Source organism: Dermacentor variabilis, chromosome 2 (assembly GCF_050947875.1).
Source record: "Dermacentor variabilis isolate Ectoservices chromosome 2, ASM5094787v1, whole genome shotgun sequence".
NCBI classification, from domain to species: Eukaryota; Metazoa; Arthropoda; class Arachnida; order Ixodida; family Ixodidae; genus Dermacentor; species Dermacentor variabilis.
Genome location: NC_134569.1, coordinates 24,298,665 through 24,321,986, shown reverse-complemented (window position 1 = coordinate 24,321,986; position 23,322 = coordinate 24,298,665). Strand labels below are relative to the sequence as shown.

Here is a 23,322-nt window from a genome sequence, read left to right as displayed (position 1 = left end):
TGAATAAGAGCACCAGCTTACCTTACATTATTAGTAGACTAGCACTTGCTTGGTGCAAATGGTGTACTAACCTTGGTTTGGTGTGTGGCAAATTTAGGCATTACTTAGGTGAGGACTTCTTAGTGCAGTTTATGTAGATGCTATTGGGCTTATGTAGCATAACTGAATGTGACAACCTATTTTAACTGAATGGACGCTAGATTTATTTTTGCTGTCAGGCCACCCAATGTGCCACTAGGCATATCAATTAATAAGTCATAAAAAGGCTTCCCAGATAGCACCAATAATGCTTTGAAGAAAGCGAGAAAGCCTTTTCTTTTCCTTTTTACTGTTAAAGCATGTATTTGTGACAAACCACAGAAGTGTTTGCCATTGCTAGTCAGCAGCACTGACACCTTAAAACGCTCAGGCACCTTATTGACACAGAGCAGATAGTTGTTCTTTGGAACAGCACACCCTACCTGAATTTGCCGCATACCTAACCAGCCTGCCTGCCTGCCCACTGCACTGACTTGCGGCTCTCTTGGGGTCTCGCTTTCCTCCTGCTCCTCTCTGGCCCCTATTTCTGGCTTGGTGGTGGTGGTGGTGCACAGCTGACCGCCCAGGGCCAACTGCAGCAGATCCAAGTCACAGCCACGCCCACGGTGGCAGCAAACCACCAGCAGGCAGCCCGTCCCCAGCAGCCACAGCCAACAGCGGCAACCCCGACGTCCTGGTCAGGGGCCACCCAGGTGGTGATGACCTCGACGGGTGAAACCGCAACCATCACCACAGGGGCACAGCCACAGGCCACCGTCCAGAGTGCCTCCAGCGCTCAGGCACAGCAGCAGCAAGCCCAGCAGAATGCAGCCATGGCTGCACAGGTGCAGGTGCGCCACATGCTTCCTCCTCTTTGCACCCTGCCTTCCCCCCCATGTCCTCTGTTGGAACATTTTGGTGGCTGCACCCTTCCTGCTTCCCTTGCCATGGCAAAGCCTAACTTGGTGTAGCAGAGGGTTGCGCAATCTGCTCGCACGTTCGGGTTCAGCGCGCTCTTTTGTTGTGTGCATTTCCCTCCTGGCCTGACTCTGCTGCAAGCTTCATAGAAAGCTGCTTTTATCCAAAATGGAGTTTATTGACTTTACTGCAGTGTTATTTAGCTAGTTAGTGTGCGTGTGTGTGTTTGTTGACCATTCTATTGCAAGAACTGGCAGCTGCATTTATTGGTCATGCAAGCTGAGAGGGCAAACTTTTTCAGATATCACAACACCCTCATGTCATCAGCTACATTTTGCGTACCTCTCTTGCATCAGAGGGGCCGATGAGAGCAAGATTTGTCATATAATACAGTAGCTACAGTCAAACCTTATCATGACTAATTATTTAATATAACGAAGTGAATGGGTCATACCACGCCAAACATCCCAGGCATTGTGGTCGGTCATTTTTGTACACTATTTGACCTCACTGATTATTTGTGTGAGAAAACATTTATTTCGGTCTCTTACACCAATTTGAATGTTGCTGTAGTGGACAAAAGCTAGGTTGTGAAAAAATACCTGCAAAAATACAATGCTATTGGAGAGCCTTAAAATGCTGCCGGTTGATAGAAAAATAATTGCGCTTTCTTATTTTTTACCAATGGTGGTCGCTACTTTGCCTCACAATGTGCTTTGTGGTGAAGCAATACTGCAATTGTGCGCTAACTTTTACAAAATTCTACAAGACTTGCAGGCACAATACAACTGCATCACGTGGCTGGATAGTTGGCAGTAAGTGTGTCAAAAATGTATTGAAGTCAGTGGGCGAGTATTTTCCAAGTGGAAGTGGTGTAAACATTTGAGAAATGTGAAAAATGCCTCATGTTCAGGCACATGTAGATTGGTGATGCGGTCCAAGTAAAAAAGCATGTTTGAATTTATTTGGAAGGGTTTACAAGATAGATTTATTTGTGAAAGTTTAATCAGAGTAATCTTTGTTTTAGGTGAAAAAAAAAATTCACCAATGACTACAATGCTCCCTAATGTGCAATTTGAGTGCAGCTGTATATGTGTTTTGATTTCGCAATATATTGGCTTGTGCAGACAATCTTTCTCATGTGGCACGCTGCAAACGGAGCGAAGTGTGGGGCGACTACCTCACTAGTTGGGAGATTGCCGGAGGAAGTGTGTGGGTGATGCGTGGGCATGATTCACAGCAGCCACCGCAGACAACCTCTGCTCATGCAACGCATTGTTTCCATACAGACCACACGCGCTACTCTGACGCCATATTGTAGCCATCATCGACGCAAAGCCCCCTGCCCCCCCACCCATGCGCGGCACTAAGCTTTTCTTCTCACACTTTTGCCATACCCTCTTCCTCCGATTTCCTCCTTGCGCTCTCTTTGCTACAGTGAAACCTCTTTAAACCATAGTTGGCAGGACCTCGGAAAAAGTACGCACTAAACGGTAGTACTGCTCAACTGAAATAGCATGAGATCGCCCACTTACCTGTCAAAAACAGAATTCGGAGAGAGTGTGATGAAAGGGAAAAAAAACTTGCAGTATTTATTCACTTTGCACGACAAAAGTGTTATTTTCGTTTGATGCCACGACAGCCTAGCAGCGACGACAGCGGCCTCAAACTTACTGAAGCTGTGAGCCAGCTTTTCAGCCAGCCCCCTCTTCTTGCCAAACACTCTCATGGCAGATTCCACATTGGCGTCACATATTCTCTGTGCACGCGCGTTGCAGAAGTCGCGGGGCGCCTTTTTCATTGTGGGGTGTTGTTCCCGTCGCGACGATTGCATTCACGAGGCTGACGTAACGTGCAGCTTCTGCGACTGTCGGTCCTGAATCACCCGTGCTGTCGCTTTCCGTGTCGTCCTCATCACTCTCGCTGGTCGACACTTCGGCAACAACAGAGGCAACGATTGCAAAAAGTCGAACCTCGTAGCTGACATCTCTTTGCGGTCGCAGCAGCACTGCTGAGCAACTTCTTCACATTCCAAATACCACCCACCATAGTCAACAGCAGATCCCTGTCGCGTGCCAGCGCCGACTTCTTCGTGGCACGTTCGATAGCATGAACGCTGTCTAATTTTTCTTCTATGCTGAGCACCCAGCGCCTTTTTTATCCGAGCTTCGGCATGACGCGAGTCTTTCAGTCCTTAATTGCATGGCGCCACAACGCTCGCTGGCACAGTGACACGGCGCAGAAATGATGTTGATGTGGCTTTAAGCACAAATGCACAGGGCGCTTGAAGGCCGTTGTTCCGATTTCTGAGGCTTGTTGTTCTGACGGGCCCGCCCGATAGAGACGATGTATTGCCATGTTTGTGCGACGAAAAGTGGAAACACTATGTGTTAACCGATACGTACACAATAAGCTGGTACGGTTTATGCGGATGCAAAACACATTATGTTCAATGGCCGCTGAGTCGGAGATTTGACTTCACTACTTTTAAAACGAAAGTATAGTTTAAGCCGGAACAATTTAACGAGGTTTTATTGTATCACCTTCTTTCATCCCCCCAATGGGCTCCGGATTTGCTCTTTCATCCTTCGCTGTGCTCGTTCTCCCGAGGTACGACACCGACGTGAAACACAGGAATTGGGATCTAAGAGCTGTGCTCTAAAAAAAAAATTATTTTGAGTGGCCGCCGTCCCTGGGCGCTGGTCCATAAGCCCGCTTCACTGCGCTGCATGCTTCTCTGGGGCAACGGAAAGATGCGGCAGCTGCACGTGTGGCAAGATCTTAAGCTGCATTGTGTTATCACATTGCTAGCAACTTGGAACTAGTGTGGCTGGCTGGTATGAGGTTTTGGAAGAGCATCAAAGGCTGCCAATTAGTACTAGGAGCTGGTATTTCACTGCCACGTCCGTGCATTGGTGCAGGCGCACAGACGCAGTTGAAGTTAAGTTGTGTGCCTAGTTTTGGCACTGTTGGGAGGCTGCAGTTTTTACTGTCGTCACCAACACATGGTCTTTGCCGCTTGGAACACCTGTAATCTGTCCAGTCTTTTTTCCGTGCTTTCTTTTTAAAGGACTCGCATATATAGCGGCCAGCATCTCATTTACGTCTTCGTTCGCAATTTCAGTCTTGGATCAGAGCGAGAGACAGTTTCCCAGAGAGCACCTTCAGAGCTTGTTGCTTTCGGTGTGGTATAGCACATGCGCTTGCCCTTTTGGCACAACTTCTTCCCAAGAATGAGTCCCAGCATAGGTTGGAGGTTAGCCAAAGTTGTGGTAATAATGCGTGTTCCACGTGTATTTTTCACATGCGGGTGGAACTTGTCAGAGAACCATTTCGACGGCATGTGAGCTGTGTACCATTTCATGAACATGGCGTAGTGATTGTAGCACACGTTCGAGATCTCTTGAGTGCATTTACCACGCAGTTTCAGGCGACAATCAGTTTCGCTGAGATCTTGCGTGTTAAATATCTGCTGTTGTTTTGACTGTGTTGTCTTGTGGCAATCCATTGTGCGAAGTGAACATGTAGGCAGTTCCCTTCCTGAAATGCAGGAAATGGGATATAAATGTGCGGAGAAACTTGCTGCTAACACGTTCTTAAATAAATATTTAATAGCCATCAAGGTTACGCTAGCTCTACAAATACTGTTGTGCAGCTCATTTGCCCGACAGAATTTTTACTGAATGGTGGAGTGAATCAATAATTACTTTTTATTTACATCTCACCATGACGCATATATGTATATCAGAAGCTTGAGGACAAGCGTAATCGAAGACAACTTCACTTTGCTTGATAGTTTTAAATCTCTGGTAAAAACAAGCACATCCCGTGAAGACAGAAGGCATGAGATATACCTTTCTAGTTCAGTTGTAAGCCAAGAAATATGTCCTTTAAAATTTTGGATGCTTACCTTTAGAGGCACAAGCTTCAGATGCAGATGCATCCACTACGTGTTTCTGCAATCATGTCGGCCACTCTAGGAGAAGCAATACTATCGTCTTCTTGCCTCTATTCAAAGCTAGGATTTTCTTTATAAACGTGCAGAGTCGAAGAGTAAACTCCACATGCTCTCTTGCCGTCTGCGTCTCAGGCGATGCCTTCAGCTCAGTAATTGTCATGTGGCATCCTCCTTCTAGGTATTAATTGATTACACTTTCAGTTATGCAAACCAGCCTGCTATCAGCGTAAGAGCGCAGGCACTTCACATAAAATATGACAAGACAGCAGTATACTCGCCATTTGCAGTGTTTATGTTACGTGCTGCCAAAAGATACAGCTGATAGATGACCTGCGGGATGGCGACACTATCTCCAGGGCAAAGTTCACTTCTGCCAAAGTGCAGAGCATAAGAAACCAAAGAAGCAGTCAACTCCGATGCAGGAATAGCGCAAGTCATGTTCGAGCAAGAAGCCCAGAAGAATGAACTATAAGTGTATCCTCAGTGTTTTTTATACTAAACAAACACTAAACAAACCGTCTCTCATTTTCTATGATGCCTACTTTGACGGCAGCACCGCGTAATATTGGTGAATGCGTGTCAGAATGTGAAAACTCAAAGCAACAGACCATTTTGCCATCCACGTGGTAGCCGCACCTTTCCGTTGCCCTAGAGAAGCACGCGGAGCGGTGAAGCAGACTTACGAGCCGACGCTCAGAGACGTGGTGAGCATTCAGCATAATTTCTTTTGCCTAAAACAGACATTAGTGCAATCAGTCTTTTTTTTTTCAGAAATAAATGTCTTTTGTACACCCTTCTAAATGAAAAATGTGCGAAATCTCATGTTCAGGCACGTGTAGATTGGTGGTGTGGCTCATGTAAAAATGTATGGTTGAATTCAATGTTTGTGCATCTTCCACTTTGGAACGACACACCTATCAACTTCAATAATTCTTTGACACATTTACGGCCAACTATCCAGCCACATAGTGCACTTGTATTGTGCCTGTAAAACTGGCAGAATTTTTTTAATATAGTCAAAATTGGCACAGAATCGTAGTATTGCTTTACCACAAAGCACTGCGTGAGACAAAGTAGCGGCTGCCATTGAGCAAGAATAATAAAGCACAATTCGTTTTCTTGCAACCAAAACCCTTTTAAGATGCTCTGTGTAGTTTAGAACGATAGAAAGCTGAGCTAGTTGGTAAGGATTCATTATGCAAAATAGAAGTGAGGCGTGCAGACAGGACACAAGAGTAGAGAAGTGGACAACACGAACGCCGACTATCAACTGAAGGGAGCACTGAGGCGAAAAAAGAAAGAAGTATTGTATTTTTGCGGGTGCTCTTTCACAGCCTACGTTTCCCCCACTAAGGCAACATCCAAATCACTGTTAGAGAAAGAGAGAAAGTTTTTTCTCAAAAATAGCCTGCGAGGTCTAATAAATAGTCGACCAAAATGATTGACCATAATTTTTTCGTATAGAATCAAAAGAGGGTCAAGCGCAATGTCCAGTATGGTTGGTGTGGAATGGCTTAAATACAAGTTCACTTAATTCTTGTGAAACCTGTGCGTTTACAACCTAATTTTAATGAAGCAAGATTTTCCTTTAGATGAATAAAGAAAACATTTTTTCGTTCAAAGTGAAACATTACTCATCATTTCATGCTGATTAGGCTGAAATGTGATGGTGTGCAAGGCTGCTAGCAACTTGCCTGATGCAGCAGTTCAAAACATTTGTAAACTGTCATCTACCTGGCAATGTACCAAACCAACCGCACTACCACACCGCACCCTGCCAACGCTGCCCTTGTGTATTTTGTGCACACAGCATGCTTCAGCTTGGTCAAATGTCACTTTTTTCATGTGCTATGCTGTTATGAAATGCAGGCAGCAGTGTGTGCCAGGCTTCAGGTACGTAGAGAAAGGATGCTTGAGTACATGCTGCACTCTCTGACCACCGCTGCAATAAACATGCACAGTCAAGGGGTTTTCTGCATTCTGGGATCATATTTTTTATAATGATCAGTTTTATTTTTCATCCTTCTTGCCCTTCCCTCAGGCAAAGTGAAACCATCGTTATAACTGAAATTGGGCACTCAGTGAACAGGTGAGGAGAAAAGATAAAAGGATAAATGAAGTGAAACATTACAAAATACAGGCTTTACTCAAGTTCTCTGTCATAGCTATAACTATATAACTATATATCAGTAACTATATTATCATAACATATTATAATATCATCATATTATATCATAACTATATTATCAGTTTTTCGTGAATGTGCTGGTGCAGTGCTACAAGCCTCTGATTTTTTGCACTGCCCTTTGCTGGATGCCGATGTAATTAAATGCTTTTTTGTTTAAAAATGTCCACTTGAGTACAGTGACAAGCCTTAAAAACCAGGGGCTTGCAGTGCTTCACTGACCATGCTCGTAAAACACTGTAAGGCTCATTTGATTAATCCTGCTACTTGTGCGTCCCCGTCGTGGTGGCTTAGCGGCTATGGCGTTGCACTGCTAGGCACAAGATTGCGGGATCGAATCCCGGACGTTGCAGCCACATTTCGATGGGGGCAAAATGCAAAAACAACCGTGTACTACACATTGGGTGCGTGTTAAAGAACCCTAGGTGGTCAAAATTAACCTGTAGTCCCCCAATACAGTGGGTCTCATAATCAGATCGTGGTTTTGGCATGTAAAATCCTATAATTCAATTTTCAGATTTTTTGCTACTTGTGCACACACGATGACGGGAAAGATAGACTAGCTGTGCCAGCTGTATTAGAAGTCATGTTGTTCACAAAGACGTAGCAGGAAACATTCATTCATAGTGTTGTTCAGAGGACTTTATGCATTGGCTCTGCCTTGCGGTTACCAACAGCCCATTTCGCTCACTCTACTAACAGGCAGTGTCAGCGGCAATGGCAGACAACTATTATAACAATGTAATGGATATAATTAAATAATTTTGGATCCCCAACTTCGCTACAGCCAGGTTTTATTGACTTGCATATTGAAGCTGGACTGCATCATCTTGCACAAAAGAAGGCACACTCTCAATTAGTGCAGTGCAAGCACAGCTGCACTTGTTTTTTGTTGGTTAGGGCATTTATGAAGGTGGTTACTGTTTCACCATGGAGCTTTTTGTAACTATATTATCGATTGTGAATAATTTTTTCTAAATTTCACAAGCTGTTGACAAGAGGGTCTACTCCCGTAGGATTCAGTCACATTAAGTATTCTTAATTTGCCTAGGTCATCGGCATACTTGCTTAGAAGAAAGTTTATTGTTGCATGTTAGCTATCACATACTGGAAGATCAAGCTTAAGAAACACAAAACGTGCAGTTCATTAAGGGGACTTATTTTTGTAGAACAAGTTAGGGGCTTGGTAGCAACAGATGGGACATGTTTAGCAGAGCTTCTTGCTGAGCAAGTTGACACATATTTGTGAACAAACAGCAAAACCAGCAAATACTGGATGCATATGCATAAAAAATGGACCAGTGCTCGTCCAATGTGTTTCTTCTTTTGTGTATTCATCTATTCACTAGACTTTGTGTTCACAAGGGGACACATAGAGGTACTGAATGTTGATTCAGCTGCCATTGTTCTGGTGGCCTCTCATCCCAGGTGCCACAGCACAGGGCACCAGATTGGCTTATTTTGTTAATTACAGAAAGCAGTGGCACTGAATCTAAATACCTTGAACATGTCTTCTGTCAAAACATGATAGCACTGTTCATCTACAGCAAAAATTTAAAAAAGGAAAATATAATAATTTTACACTAATTAATATAGAAATGTAATAATTTGTATACTTGCATGTAGGAGTATCTATATATATATTTTTAAGGGGCCCTGAACCACTTCTTATCGAAGTCGAGAAATGCATTTGAAGTTAAAATAGACTATTTCAGAAATACTTTGCCACAAGAAGTACTTCAATGCGTTCAGCAGAAGTGAAGTTATTGGCAACGGAACATCACATTGATGGTGCTTCTGTTCCTTCTTCAATGACTTGCAATGCGAAGACTATGGCAGAGCAGGGCATCCTCACAATGCTCCGCCTACCGAATATCACCGTGGTGCGCAGTTCAAATTTGCTTTTGGATATTCATGTAGACGTCACTATTTCTGATTTGGCCACTTGCGATGCACCAAACGCGGTTGTTCTCAGTGAGCCACAGTGCGCTCAGCCAAAGGACGCATCGCGGTACTCCGTGGTGGCTGTGGTATCTATGCTGCATAGCATACCGCAGCTACATGCAACTTTAGTGCTTATGCGCGATGTTCGCTTTGTGAACGACAGGGCTTGAGTGTGCGTCCGAGCTAATATGCTCCAGTCCGGCTTTGTCCTGCACCAGCTTGACCGACCGCTAATATCCATATCCAACTTGCGCATATTGAAGCGCTGTCAGTACAGTCGAACTGACTTACAACAAATTTCAAGCGCCACGAAAAATCTATTGTTATAACCGATAATTGTTATAACCAGGTTGCATGAAAAAAAAAATGGGGGATGGTGTAGCTGTTTCGAGAAAACTATAATGGCAAGGAGGCCAGTTCTCCCCACCACCTTCCTCCGTCCTGCTTTTGATTGCGTTGACTTGTTTAACTGTTTAACTCTGCTTCTTCCGCGCTCCGATCGCATGTTGTTAACAAGCCGCAGCTGTCGGTGTTGAAGAAAGGCACTGCTATAACAACTGCAAGGAGGGGTCACAGGCAGCAAGTAATGAGCTCCGCAGAGGCATCGCTTTGGTGGCCCCAAAAGGCACCATTTAAAAAATGCAGGAAGGTTGCCGCTGCAGCATCTCAGCTTGAGAAATCCAGAAGATGCGCTGGGACATGATTGCCACAAGCATCTCGCCAAATACTTTCCACTGGCTTGCACGAGCAAACTGCATGTTTGTCAGCCTTGCTTGCTTTATGCAAAGCTTGCCGACATCCTTCTCCAAGGCATCCAGATGCTCTACGTAGTGAAGCAGAAGGTCCCATGCAAAAACAAGCCCATGAGGGACTGAATCATATATAGGACCTCTTGCGGGGACAATGTTGAGGTCACCTGCCCTACAGCGTCAGTGCTGCCGTCGTAGCCGTCACAGTTGCTATCCGATGCAAGCACGTTTGCGATGATTGCCTCATTGGTTAGAAGCACTTCCTTTCCAAATCTGTAGCAGTGTGCATTCCTTTCACTGGTAACATCAAGCATTGCTGATATCAGCGGGCAGATCAGCCATCTTCCGTTTCGGCGGCGAATCAAACGAGGCTGACAAGCAACGTGGCCAGGAACGACTTCGGCGCAACAAACAAAGACAAGCACGAGCGACTTAATCCGTTAGCAGAATTGCGCAGAATGAGGGCTATAGAATAAAGAACCAGCTGTGAGGGTCCAGCGAGCAATCAGGGAGCAGCGCCGGCAGCGGTGTCAGCGCAGTTGGTGCGGTCCATTCGTGTTTCGGAGGGTGGCATGGCACAGAGCTATGGTCTCAGCCCACTCGTGTTCAGAGGAGTGGAAGAGCGACGGGAGAGATGCGTGCGAGGCTGATGTGCATCTCTCATAGAAAGAAGCGTGCAGCGGCAGTTTGGGCGGCGGGTGATTGTGCAGCAGCTTGCATTTCACTTTCTTTCATCTTTTCAAGGATTTCACATTCCACTACCTATCAGCACGGACACCCAGCAGCCAGACTTCATTGTTATAACCGAAAATGCTGCATGGGGACATTGCAGTAAGCGAGTTATATCCCCATAGAAAACATACAAAAGTTGACAGTGCAGCAGCTTTTCATTGTTATAACCGATGTATTGTTAAAACCGTAAATGTTGTGGCAGTGAAAGGGCTTGTCACGGCATCCCATGGTGGCTGTGGTAGACTACACTAGGTAGAACATCGCTGCTATCTTGGAGGTCACATGCAGAAGATGCAGATACATGCACGTGTCGTGTGTAGACAGGCAGTGCAAAGATGAAATGATTATTCTGACTTTTTGAAATTGCAAACATATGTGTTTCATTTATTTAACAGAACATTAGCAATTATGTATTACTGAGTATGTTTTCGCGATCGCAAAATCGTTCAATAGTGTTGGTGGGTCCAGCTGCTTGCAATGATGCTGCGTGACAGCATTGCGGTACAAGTGATTTTTTGCCATTTTTTACACAAGATTGTAAATTCTTGCTGCATGCAGTGCAGTAATAATTGGCTCACATGTTCACAGCAGTTTCTATGGCAGGTCAGCAACATTTTCTCACTATGCTCAAAAAGTATTTCAGGGCCTTCTAAAGTGCTCTGTGTTATCACTACCAAGAGTGCACTTATGTCAACTGGCAGGACAAAGACATCATCTAGTGATCTCCCGTGTCTTGCATCAGCAGACTCCATCCTGCTCCTGCCCCTTTTACAACCTCTGCTGACCTTGACTGCGTTTTCCTTCTCTTGACACCTCTTATGTTAAATAGACCACTAGTTATCTGCTGTATGCATTAAATGACCTGTGCAACTACTCTTCTTTCTCTTAACTTTGACTATAATATCAGCTACTGTGTCTATCCGCAATCCATGCTGCCACCTTCTTGTCTCTTAATGTTACACCTACCATTTCTTGTACCGCCATTTGTTGTGCGCTCCTTAGATTCTTCTCAAGTTTCCTACTTATGCTCCGAACTTCATGCCCTTGGTTTAGTACAGGTGAGATGCACTGATTGTATACTTTTATCTTCAAGAAGTATTGGTGAGTTGCTGTTCATCGGTGAATGTCCCCCCCCTCCTCCCCCCCCTAAAGAAAAGAAACCAGAACCCTGGGTCCATTAGGTGAATTCGGTGCAGCCGTCTCAAGTGTGAACTTTGGGGTGCAGGCGCAGGCACTGGCTGTGCAGCTTCCTTCGGGCCAAGTGGTCCAGGGCCAGATGGGGCAGCTGCTGGCGGCAGGGGGCGCAGCCTGGTGGCCCATGGGGGCCACTGCCATCAATGTCTCGGGCCTGGCTGGTCTTAGGTCACCCAACATAATTCAGGTACTGCTTTTGTCCTACCGATAGCATTACGCAAAAAACAGTCCTAGCAGTGTGCGTAAGTCCCATTTAACACTTGAAGGGAATGCTGCAGAAGCTATGCAAGTGGTGCCCACACCCTCACTTGCCCACACAAGGCACGCACCCCCACTTTGGCGTACAAACATTTGGAAAAAGCATTTCACAACTCGTCATGTGCATACTTCCATGATGGTTAATTACCACAAGCTGCTACAAGATGGCACTAGTCCATACCTGAGAAATCGGTAAACTGTAAGTGTGTTCATATTTGGCCGCCAGTAATTGCATTTATTTGCATAGCAGTCTGGGCACAGTTCAAAGCTTCAGTGAGCAGCTATAAGCCTGCCTCGTCTAAGGCTTGCACCTGCTAAAAATTCCGAAAGTGCGGGCCTTACATAGGTAAATACAGTAAATACTGTTTTGTGCGCTTTCTTAAGGTTACCATTTGTAATGCTGTATGTTTTGGCTGCCAATGCAGGTAGGTGGTGTGCTGTGGAAGTTGTGCAGAGAAAGGATTTATTGGCACTTCACTTGTTCCATAGTGAATAAGTTCAGACGTGCAGCACGTTCTGTGTAGTAATTTGTTCCTATATTTTGCTTGATAAATTTAGAAGGTTGATCATGTGCCAAATCGAATTGCACATTCTCGTTTCTTGCTCTGGTGTGGCAAGCACAATTTTTAGTCTTGAATACAAGGAGTGTGAAAAATTGGCTCCAACCTCTACGGTGTTGCCTGCTATAAATCAAACCAAGTATAATGCAATTACTATGTGTGCTGAGGTTACAGCACACATCTGAAGCCCTCCCTTATGGAATCTCTCATAGATTGTGGTACAGTCTAGGGACACAAAAAATCAAGTTTAAATCAAGTGTATTTTTGAATTCTCTATAGGAAATAGCTAAGTTTTTGCAAAATATTGAGACGCATTTCATCTGGATAGCATGGTATGTCAGAAATTGATGTAAAGTCTAAGGATGTATGGCAGTGCCATATTGGAATTCCTCCATCTGTGACATTGGAGAACTAACTAGCCTTGTTTAAACTTGTTGACCCTCTATGAATAAGAAAATATTTGTTGCCTAATAAAAAGAGAGAAGTCTACCCTTCAACATGCGAATGTTTCCATTGCAGGAAGTGACCAAGTGGGCACAAATACCACGAGATCTATGTCATACATTACTGGGGCTATAGTTCGGATTTGAGATTCAGAAAGAGCACTTATGGCTTCATTTCCTTTTTGAGTAATGAGGCATTTTATTTTTGTGCTGATCAAATTCAGATACTTTTATTGTCTGCTTTGTTGCCACCCTTCATTGTCCCTTAAAACGCACCATGCTCTGTTTAGTAGTTAGGAACAATTATTCTGCCAAGTCGTAGCCTGTCTCTCTCTTACTCCCTGCTTTGGCAGTTTGCACTGCCATTCTGATGGTAGCGTTGTGCCTTCACGGCATGTTCGTGCAGGTGCAGAGCCTGCCTGGCATCCAAATGCAGGGGGCAGCAGGCGGGGGCGCAGGGCAGCATCACCTCCTGGGGGGTGGGACCCTCCAAGCGCTGGGAATCACACCGCAGGGCAATGTCATCGCTTCCCCTATGCAGAGTGCTGCACCCCTCAGCCCCCTGCAAACAGTGCAGGCTGCTCTGGCCAATGGGCAGCTCTTAGGTTAGTCCTCTTTTGCTCATGCATTAACTTGGTGCTTTTTCTGTTTACTGTCACTGCAGTAATACAAAACTGCATGCTAGCCTGGAAGATACTCTTTTTTCCTATCTCTTTCAAACACTGAGCACTCCCCACCACTGACCCTTCTCCCTCTCAGTAATGAGTACATTGTTGTGCTAAAAGGAAAATAAAGACATAGGAGGGCAAGTAAGAAACTATAGGTCGAGCGCTGAACTTCACTTGATTTTATTCTTGCAGTAGAGCAGGGAGAATCAACAAATGCGCATGCATGCATCAGTGTTGTCTAGAGCGATTACAGTGATGTTTTTTACAGCTGCATCTCATTGTCAAAGAGAAAAGTAGACGTACAGTCGACTCCCGATAATTCGAAGCCGCTTAATTGGAATTTTCGGTTAATTAGAAGTGAAGTGCTGGTCCCGTCAGTTTTGCATGTAATCCTATAGAAGAAATCGCTCGATAAATCAAAGTCCTCATCCAGTAATATTGTTTAATTGGAAGTTAATTTTCAACCGGGATCCTCGAGGTGACCGTCATTCTTTGGTAGAATGTGCAAGTTTTCAAGTGTAGCAACAGTTCCATGCTCCGCGTTGGTGTCATCGCCACCGCAGCCGCCCGCAACGCCATCCTTCTTGGAGCGGCGCAATTATTCATTGCTACGGCTGCCGTGGCCTCCGCGATCAACTCCGGCGGGAGGCGAAGCGGCTCCCGCGCGTGGCCGGAGCTGATCGCGGAGGCCACGCGGGTGCCATAGGTGCACGCAGCGCTGCATACAGGCAGTGGCGAGATTGTGCGAGATTAGTCTTGCAGCGTGCGCAGCGTATGTCAAGGCGTGTGTTAGTCGAGCGCCTTTGTGCGGGAAGCTCGTAGGCTAGGTTGTTCCACGAGTGATTCGGAATTGACTGTACCTAGTCGTGCACTTTATAGCCATGGCAAACCGTGGCTCTTATCGCACGCTCGACCTGGCAACGAAAGTCAAGGTTTTGAAGGAAGTCATAGCGCGGAAGTACGGGATCAAGATGAACACGGTCTGTAACTACATCAAGAACAAGTGCACAATAATGGATGCATTTGAGAACGACAAGTTCAAGACTTCTCGGAAGCGAATGCGCACCGGCGCTTACCCAGAGTTGGAGAAGGCTCTGCTGGTTTGGATTAGGGAGGCCAGGATCAACAAACTTCCTCTCAGCGGAGACATCGTTGCGATGAAATCCCGAACGCTTGCAGCAATGTTGGGGATTGATGACTTCGTTTCGTCAGATGGATGGCTGACTCGCTTTAAAGATCGCCATGACCTGGTTTTCAAGAGCGTGTGTGGTGAAAAGGCGTTCGTTAACCAGGAAACATGCGCCACGTGGAAGGACAGAAAGCTGCGTGAATATCTCGCCGAATACAGACCGGAAGACATCTTCAATGCAGATGAGACTGCACTCTTCTATCGGCTTCTACCAGAGAAGACCCTGACATTCAAGGACGACGACTGTGCTGGGGGCAAACGCAGCAAGGAGGGAGTGTCGGTGCTGACCGCGGCAAACATGACTGGTACGGAACGATGTCGGTTACTTGTGATCGGGAAAGCCGCGAAGCCGAGATGTTTTAAAGGCGTGAAGACGCTGCCTGTGGACTATGAGGCGAACAAAAAAGTGTGGATGACGGCCGAAATCTTCAAGAGCTGGATAAGCAAATTGGACCGCAAGTTTGCTGCTTCGAACCGCAAGGTGTTGTTCCTTGTCGATCACTGCAGTGCTCGCGTGAATGTGCCAGCCTTGAGTGCAATACGCCTCGCATTTTTGCCTGCAAACACAACGGCTGTTTTGCAGCCAATGGACCAAGGCATTATCAAGAATGTTAAAGTCCTGTACAGGCGGCACCTCCTCGAGCGCATGATTTTGTGTATGGATAGCTCCACAAAGTACGAGGTGAGCCTCCTTAGTGCCATCCACATGTTGGCGCGAGCATGGGATCGTGTGAAGCAAGAAACAATCGCAAACTGCTTCAGGGCTTGCGGTCTTGTGGCAGCTTCTTCGGAGGATGCCTCTGAAATTTCAGCGGAGGAAGCGTCAACAAGCGAGCTTGACGGCACTGATTTTGGTGATGCTCTCGGGGATGTCAATTTTGAAGATTACGTCGCCGTAGACAAGGCGGTCGAAACGTGCGGTGCGCTGACGGATAGCGAAATTGTAGAGATTATTCGGCCCCAGGAAGCGACCCAGGAAAGCGACGATGACGTTGAAGGCGAGCTGCAACCTAAGGCTGCCGATGTAGCTGCGGGCCTTGCTCTTGCGGAGCGCTTCTTTGCCACTGAAGGTAACGCGGAAGAAGCGTTCCGCCACATCTACAGCCTGCAGAACTTGCTTTCAGCAGTGCGATTCGGCAAGAAGAAGCAAAGCAAGATGACCGACTATTTTTCTTAAGAGAAAATACTCGATTTCGCCACAAATAAAGTGCTGTTTTTTGTGTTTTGTGCTTAATTGAAAGTTCGTTTAATTCGAAGTTTTTTGCGGTCCCCGTGAACTTCGTATTAACGGGAGTCAACTGTATCACTAATCTAACTCGTGCCTCTCTTTTATGTGATATGTCTCCAAAAGTTATCATGCTTACGTATCACCATTCCTGCCAATTATTTTAATCTCGCGCAGTAGTGGCTGGCATCTGCCTGCCAAGCAAACTATGCAGTGTGCAGGTAAATGTGTATTACCTTTGTTAATTATTGACAATTCATGCTCCCGGGCCCAGTCATTGACACATCTCCCCATTTGTCCCATGTAGGAGTTCCCACATTTCAGCGGTATCTCGTAAGTAATGCCTGTCGCACATTTTACATGCCGTCTAGTGTGTTTTTTCTGGCATCCTGACTTTTTGTCAACGCGGCTTACGCGCGGACACAGTCCAGCCAACTTGCGCGAGAAAACAACTGGCACACCAAACCTATTAGCGACTTTCTGCAAGTTCTGGGAAAGTTTGTGGATGTGTGGCACCACTGTAGGTTTGCATCCTTTTTAGTCAGGGCTAGGCGTACGCTTTTTTCCCTTCACCTTCTGGAGCAATGTTTTGGCACTGCCCCTACGACTGAGCTCAGGTAGCTGGCTGTGTGTAGCCTCGCCAATTGCTTATCAAAGCTAGCCTGCATAGTGTGAGGGCACGACTTCATGAGAGCATACTCAAGGCAGAGTGGCTATTGCTCTTTTAACTCACTTTGAATGTGCCAAATCGTACGGCAGCAATTCCTTCTGGTTACGTGGGCTATACTGCTAGCAGACGTGGTTTTTGTCAAAAACTAAAAACAGATCTAAAAGCTGAAGACTACCATGGGAAGGGATTTCATGTGTAAATAGCATGCCCTTCCCATGTAGCCTGAAGAGACCTAAGACCTCGTCAACACACTGGTGAACAGTAAAATCATGGTTACTTTTTAAAAGAACTAAAAAATCATTGACATATCTAAAAGACAAAAAACCCATCGTCAAAGGAACTGTGCAGATTGCGGTCAATTGAAGCCAAGAAAATGTCACACAGCACAGGAGCGATGCAGGAGCCAATGCGTGTTAAGGCGTAAGCCTTTAGTGGCTCATGACTGTCCGGGCACAGTCCGTGGTGGACGCAGGAAAATGGTGATCACCGGCAAGGGGATCATGGAGAGGAGACGCCATGCCAGTAGCGCTGTGCGAGTGAGCATGCGGGAGAGCCCGGACATGTGCGGGGGGGTTTGCGCACATCAGCGACAAATCTTGCAGCAGTCACGGACATGGCAGTGTCCGTTCACAGAACAGTTCAGACAACAGCAACAGAGGCAGTCATATATAGGCTTTCGCCTATCGCAGTTTAGCTCAGCAAAGTGCCCATAGATGTTTACTTGCCATTGAACATACAAGTCATCGTTATAAGAAATAAAAGTAGACTTCAAATAAAATTCCACTAATACCATAAAATTATTGATGGACATGCCTACTAACTTCTGAAAATCTACTGGGCCATTACAGTCAAGGCAATCCCTAACAGAGATAGACATTCCCGTTGAGCCACTGAGTAAAACAAATCAACTACGTCTACAGGCAAAGCATGTACGATATAGGTGTTTTTTCAGGAATTGAGTCACATCTCTAGAGCTTCTGTCGTGAAAGGATCATCCACTTGCAATGATTTCAAATTATTTAAAGGAAACTGGCTAACTAACTTCTGCCAAAAATCTTTCTCGATTATAATGGCACGGAACAGAATTCCTTCCTTTTGCGATATTGCTGTGAAAAACGCTGTTAATGGAACACCTTTACGATCACTTGTAAATTATTGCCTTGACTAACTTCGAAAGTTTAGTTCTGTGCATAGTTCTATTGCGTGTTTCTTGACTCTTGTTGCTTTTTCTTTGACTGGGACAAAGTTCTTTTCTACAGCTTGTTTGTCTTGTTGTTAAACACACCTCCTGGGAAAACTACGAAATGTCCTTCCTTGTCAGACTGAAGAAGTTGGTGGTCATTTTCTTTGAAAAAAGTTACGATGGTCCTTGTAGCATCTTTAGACTTGCCAGACCCCACCTTCCCCACCGGTCGCAGCAGCGTCTTTTTTATCCGAGCTTCGGATAAAGCTGCTTCGGACATCACAATGCTCTCTTGGCTGTCTGGCACAGCGCCGAAATGATGTTGATGTTGATGTGGCTTCACGCGCAAATGCGCAGGGTGCTTGGAGGCTGTCGTTCTGATCTCTGAGGCTTGTTGTTTTCCGAAATTGCGATATGGTCTTCAGGTACCAACAGACCCTCGTATTGTGCTGCCTTGTCTTCGGGACATGAAGCAGTCCTCTAATGCAATCCAACCACAAGAATTCAGTAGCTTGATGCTTGATGCCTGACCAGTTGCATTAGTGATGGGTCTGTTTTTCTGTTTGAAAATGAGATGCAGCTGTTAAAAACGTCACTGTAATCGCTCTAGGCAACACTGATGCACACATGCACATTTGTTGATTCTCCCTGCTCTGCTGTAAGAATAAAATGAGTTGAAGTTCATTGCTCAACCTATCGTTTCTTACTTGCCTTCTTATGTCTTACTTTTCCTGTCAGTGCAACAACATACTCATTAGATCTCAACTAACTCGCCAAGCAACAAGTTCTCCTCCCTTTCAGTATGTGAGCAAATAGTTTGATGGCAGTGTTGCCTCCACTCATCCTCTACATCAGGAGTTCCCAATCAGAGTTTTGCGGAACACCTGGGATCTGCAGGCAGCATTTTAGGGTTATGGGAGAGGCGAGCATGAAGAAACAACCACAACTCAATTTCCTTCTTCATTCCCACAATTTTTTTTACTTAAAGAACGAATTTTACATTGCAGTTTGGATTTAATGAAGGCACCACATGCTAAGTCCACAAGACTCATTGTTGTGCAATTTGTGGGCCTACGATGCCTGCACTGAGTTAATTTCATTCATGTTTTTTGGGGGGGTCTGTAACACATGAGCAAGAATGGACTTGAAAGTTCTTTGAGTCACATGCTGCTGCCTAATCCAGTAGTGTCTGCTTGGCCTGGTCTACTCTTGCTGCTGACGAATGACAATCATCTATTTAAATTGAATATTGTAATGGGCATGCGAGGCACGCTCACGGGTGATTTGTAGTTCAGGCACCTCATGGTCGGCATGCTACATTTTCGATACAGGCGGGTTTGCCTCTGCTGTGCATCTATTTCTGCCATATCTGGAACAAAAACACACTACAAGCCCTTCAATGCATGCAAGGCTTGCTATGGCCTGGTGACGTGGGCTTTTATGATTAGCCTTGCAATCGGTATATAGAAGAGCATTCCACAGTGCAAAAGACTTGCAGCATTTGTGTGCAAAAAGAATAAATAAAAAATATGCTGATCCACGCACTGTGGGAATTGATGTAAACGAAGCTTTCTGTATTGCTTGAGTTGATTCACGACAATGGGCAGAGATGTTTATGGAAAATGTTTGATTTCGTCAGTGTTTAGTGCATTACTAGAGTGGTCATTTAACGTTAAGCATTACTTGCATGCACCACTTTCGTTTATCTACGTAGCACTGTGGGGTCTCTCACCCGTACTCTTGGGACAAAGGAACGACAACACAGTAGCACAAACAATCACAAGGGCATTTATTGCACCTGTCATAAATCAATGCCTGCTAGCCGAGTTGCTATCCACAAAACATGCTGATGGGCACGCGACAAATCTAGAAGTCCGACTCACCGCGACCGGATAGCGAGCGAATATGTTTGCCCCATGCTGGATCCCAACGCCTGGTCGGTCGCGCGTAGTGGTCACGCGAACGGTGGCACGTTCCAAGGCGGCCACGCGAGACGGTCTCGCAGAAGCATGGGTCGGCCCACGCGCGGCATGGCACGTCCGGACTGCTTGCTGTCCCGAACCCAAGAGAGAGCGCCTTGTCTTTCCCGCACCCAAGTAACCCCGCAGCGGCGCGACACTCGCGCCATCTCTCGCACCGCGCTTGTACCACCCCACCGCCGCGGGCGCCAGGCCACGCGAGCCGTGCGGGAAAACAACATATCAGGGGATGCGTGAGAGTCGCGCATCCCCACAGCACATATAACACACTGTGAGACGTGTTTGCTTAAGGCATTGTTGTGCGCCGTTGTTCATAACCTCCAAAAATGTTAGCACTGCCATTCCTCACAGGGCGCGATGCATTGTGGCAGAAGTTGTTAAACTTCAATTCAGTTATGGGGCGGTACATGCCAAGCCTACAGTCTGTTTAAGAGGCATGTGGCTGTGGGGAACTCTCTCTTAATTTTGGCTATCTGGCATTCTCTAACTTGCACTTAAATCTGAATACATGAGCATTTTTGCATTTCGCTTCCGTGGTGTCTTCTAGACGGTGTGGTGCTTTAATGCCACTTTGTGTCTGCATACAATACGTCAGTTGTCTGCTTGACAAATTTGCAAGATGTTTATTTTTCAAGAATAGCAACAACGGACAGTCACGTACCTTGAATTTATATTGATCTTGCTTGACTGCAATTTCTGCTGTGTATAGTTGTAGCTTTCCTTGCCTTCTTGCGTTGCCTTCTGCTTCTCTCGTGCTCCCCCCATGTATCCGAACTGCAAGCTAAGGGTAACTAGGCTGTTCACTTGTTCATGACTGTGTTGGCTCTGGACTGTTACGCATCAGTACAAAGGTATAAGCGCTACAGTTTGTGCAGTGCTTTTACAGGAGGTCACGGATAATTACAGCTGTCTAGGGGGCATTGTGGTGACGCCATGTAATGGTTCAAGCTAGTTTCTCGTGTCTCCTTTCCTTTCTTCCGCGCTTCTGCCATTTATATAGGACGATGAGCAAAACGAGAACAAGGTGAAAGCAGGTGCAAACGGGTCGACAAGTGGACTTGTCTTCTTCAAGGCGACATATGCTTTTCTCACCACAGTATATGTGGGTGGGGTTTTTCTAAAGGGGAGAGGGCGTAAGGAGGGTGGGTACGACAACGAGCGAAGGTGTGTTAGCGGCGGAGTGTCGAATTGAGAATAAAGGAGCGCTGTACACAAGACCAGGGACACGGCCGTCTGTCAATCACATGTCAACTCCCGTGCGTCAGCCGGCGTGTGAATGATATGCACAGCAGCCCTCTATTACTTGTTTCGCTTGGGGTAGTGGGCTGTGGTGTCTCTGACAGAGATAATAGAGGGAGTGGTAGAAACAGGTGCTCATGAAAAAAAAAAAAAAGGAAATACTGAAATGGAATAAATAAATAAAGGGGAAAAAACAGAAGCAAGAAGGAGAAAAAAACACGCTAGGAAACCAAATTAAGTGTTGTTGCCTATACCTTGCAATTTAGCATAGCGAATAGATTCTAAAGCTCCCTTTGAAACGTTTATGCCTATTGGTTGCAATGTCTTGAACTTATGGATAAGGTATGATTCTCTATATTTTCTTTCTCTTTCTGTCTGATCTTTGCACTAGTGGCTTGAAACATTCTTATGGCCTTATTTACTACTCTCTATCTGCCTTTATTGGCCTAAAGTTCAAAGCAATCCTATTTTTCTAAATGCAGAAACCAATGAGACTATGTGCACACGCATAATCATTGCTCATTGTTTCACTTACAACTGAATATTTGGTAAGAAATTATAAGTTCGAAAGTCACAAATCCTCTTGAAGCGAGAGTGACAGTTTAGGCAAATGCATGTAGTAACCTTCATTCGCATGCTGGCTTATGGCCATGCCTGCAACATCTGTAGAGAGTAGCACCAGAGCTACATCTAGTAATTGTTGTAGGGAACTCTATATATTATGCAATGCAAGATTTTGAATGCTAAAAACATGTGGTGCAGCTTCCTTGCTGTTGTAGCTTCGACGGGGCGGCCGGACGAAAGGGTTACGGCATGAGGCCTAAACGGCTGGGGCGCGCAGCGCCGCAAGAAAGAGCCAGACTTCAGTCGGGGACCAGACAAAGAAAGAATGTTTATTTCTGAGGTGGCAACTTACAGCGTTTGGCGCTGAGTGGCGCCCTGATGTAAAGACCCAAAACCGAAACCAGAAGTTACGGATACCACACTTGCCACTTGCTTAGCAAAATAAATATTCTTCTTAATGTGCTTGTGAAATTAAAGGGACGGCACATTGCCATTTTGTCATTGCCAACCTATGTAAAAAAATCCTAGCGAAAGCTTGTTCTTTCACTATCTTGTAATGACAGTAGTAAGGACACTGGCTCTGACGATTACGCTGTTGCCAGTGCCACAAATGTGGTTTTGATTTTGAGTCCTATTGTAACACACAAATTGTAAGTTGCAAATTTTGTTTGAAACTCTACCACGGGCAGGCCACAAATCAGCATTTTCAGCAAGAGAGGGTGTGTCTTCAATGCCTTCATTGTCCAGCGCTGCTAAGGCAGATGACAAAGAGACAAGTATGACAAAGGAGATGCTGGAGCCATTGCACTCATGATTGGAGTCACTAATGGTGTCAGGCATGTGTTGCTGTGAAATGGCCACAAAATTGATTAAGGGCAATTTTAAAATTTTTCTTTGCTAACAGCCAACATTTTTCTGCCGAATAAGTAGAAGTAAAATATAAAAAAATACTTTATCAGACTAAACTAACTTAGTGTTCATATTTAGTGGCCCTTAGAGGGATAAAACCAAACTTTTTTTTCTCGATGTCAATAATCACCGGACATGTCTCAGAAACGGTAGATCGTCCCCTAATCAGTGTAGCTCGGGAAGCCTTCAGTGCAGTGAAATACAACTGTGCCTTTTTCTCCTGCACTGTTCTTGCAGCCCAGCAATTCCAGCAAGATCCCAATGACCCTACCAAGTGGCAAGTAGTTACTGCGCAACCCGTGGCAGCTCCCGCGGCCAGCACTACCCAAACCCACCTTCAGGCTGCCGGACAGCAGGTAAGCCATGTCATTCCATGTGGGCAGTACCCTTGAAAATTATCTTGGTATTTGTGCAGTTCGGTCGCAATGCCGGGGGGAAAAAAATGAAGGGGGGACCCTGCACCTGAAAACTTCTTTTTAATTCTTTGTCGATTTTGATGAAACTTGCTGAGTTTATGTATTTCAATGCGTTAGTTTTAAATATACATCCAGTTTTCTTGCAGAGTAACTAACCTTCCAAAAATTGAAGAAATTCAGCTTTACTGCATAATTTGCTTGCAGGTGAGCTATCTTCCAAACTATACATGGCATAATAAATATCGACATACGAAAATGATGTGAAACTAACAAAAAGTGCAAATAAGCAAGTATGGTGTTCTAACTCAATATTATATCAAA

At 45.4% G+C, this 23,322-nt stretch overlaps 1 protein-coding gene across 2 annotated transcripts in view; it reads left to right on the top strand.

Annotated features, from left to right (window-relative positions):
• LOC142571518 (transcription factor Sp1-like) overlaps positions 1–23,322 on the top strand; it is an 80,753-nt gene that overhangs the window by 36,558 nt on the left and 20,873 nt on the right. The window contains exons 5-8 of one of the 2 annotated variants that reach the window (XM_075679941.1): positions 594–869; positions 11,730–11,885; positions 13,366–13,564; positions 22,823–22,941. In XM_075679941.1, coding sequence (XP_075536056.1) covers positions 594–869; positions 11,730–11,885; positions 13,366–13,564; positions 22,823–22,941 — 750 coding nt within the window. The remainder of the gene's footprint in view (positions 1–593; positions 870–11,729; positions 11,886–13,365; positions 13,565–22,822; positions 22,942–23,322) is intronic. The other variant, XM_075679942.1, reaches the window with a different exon arrangement.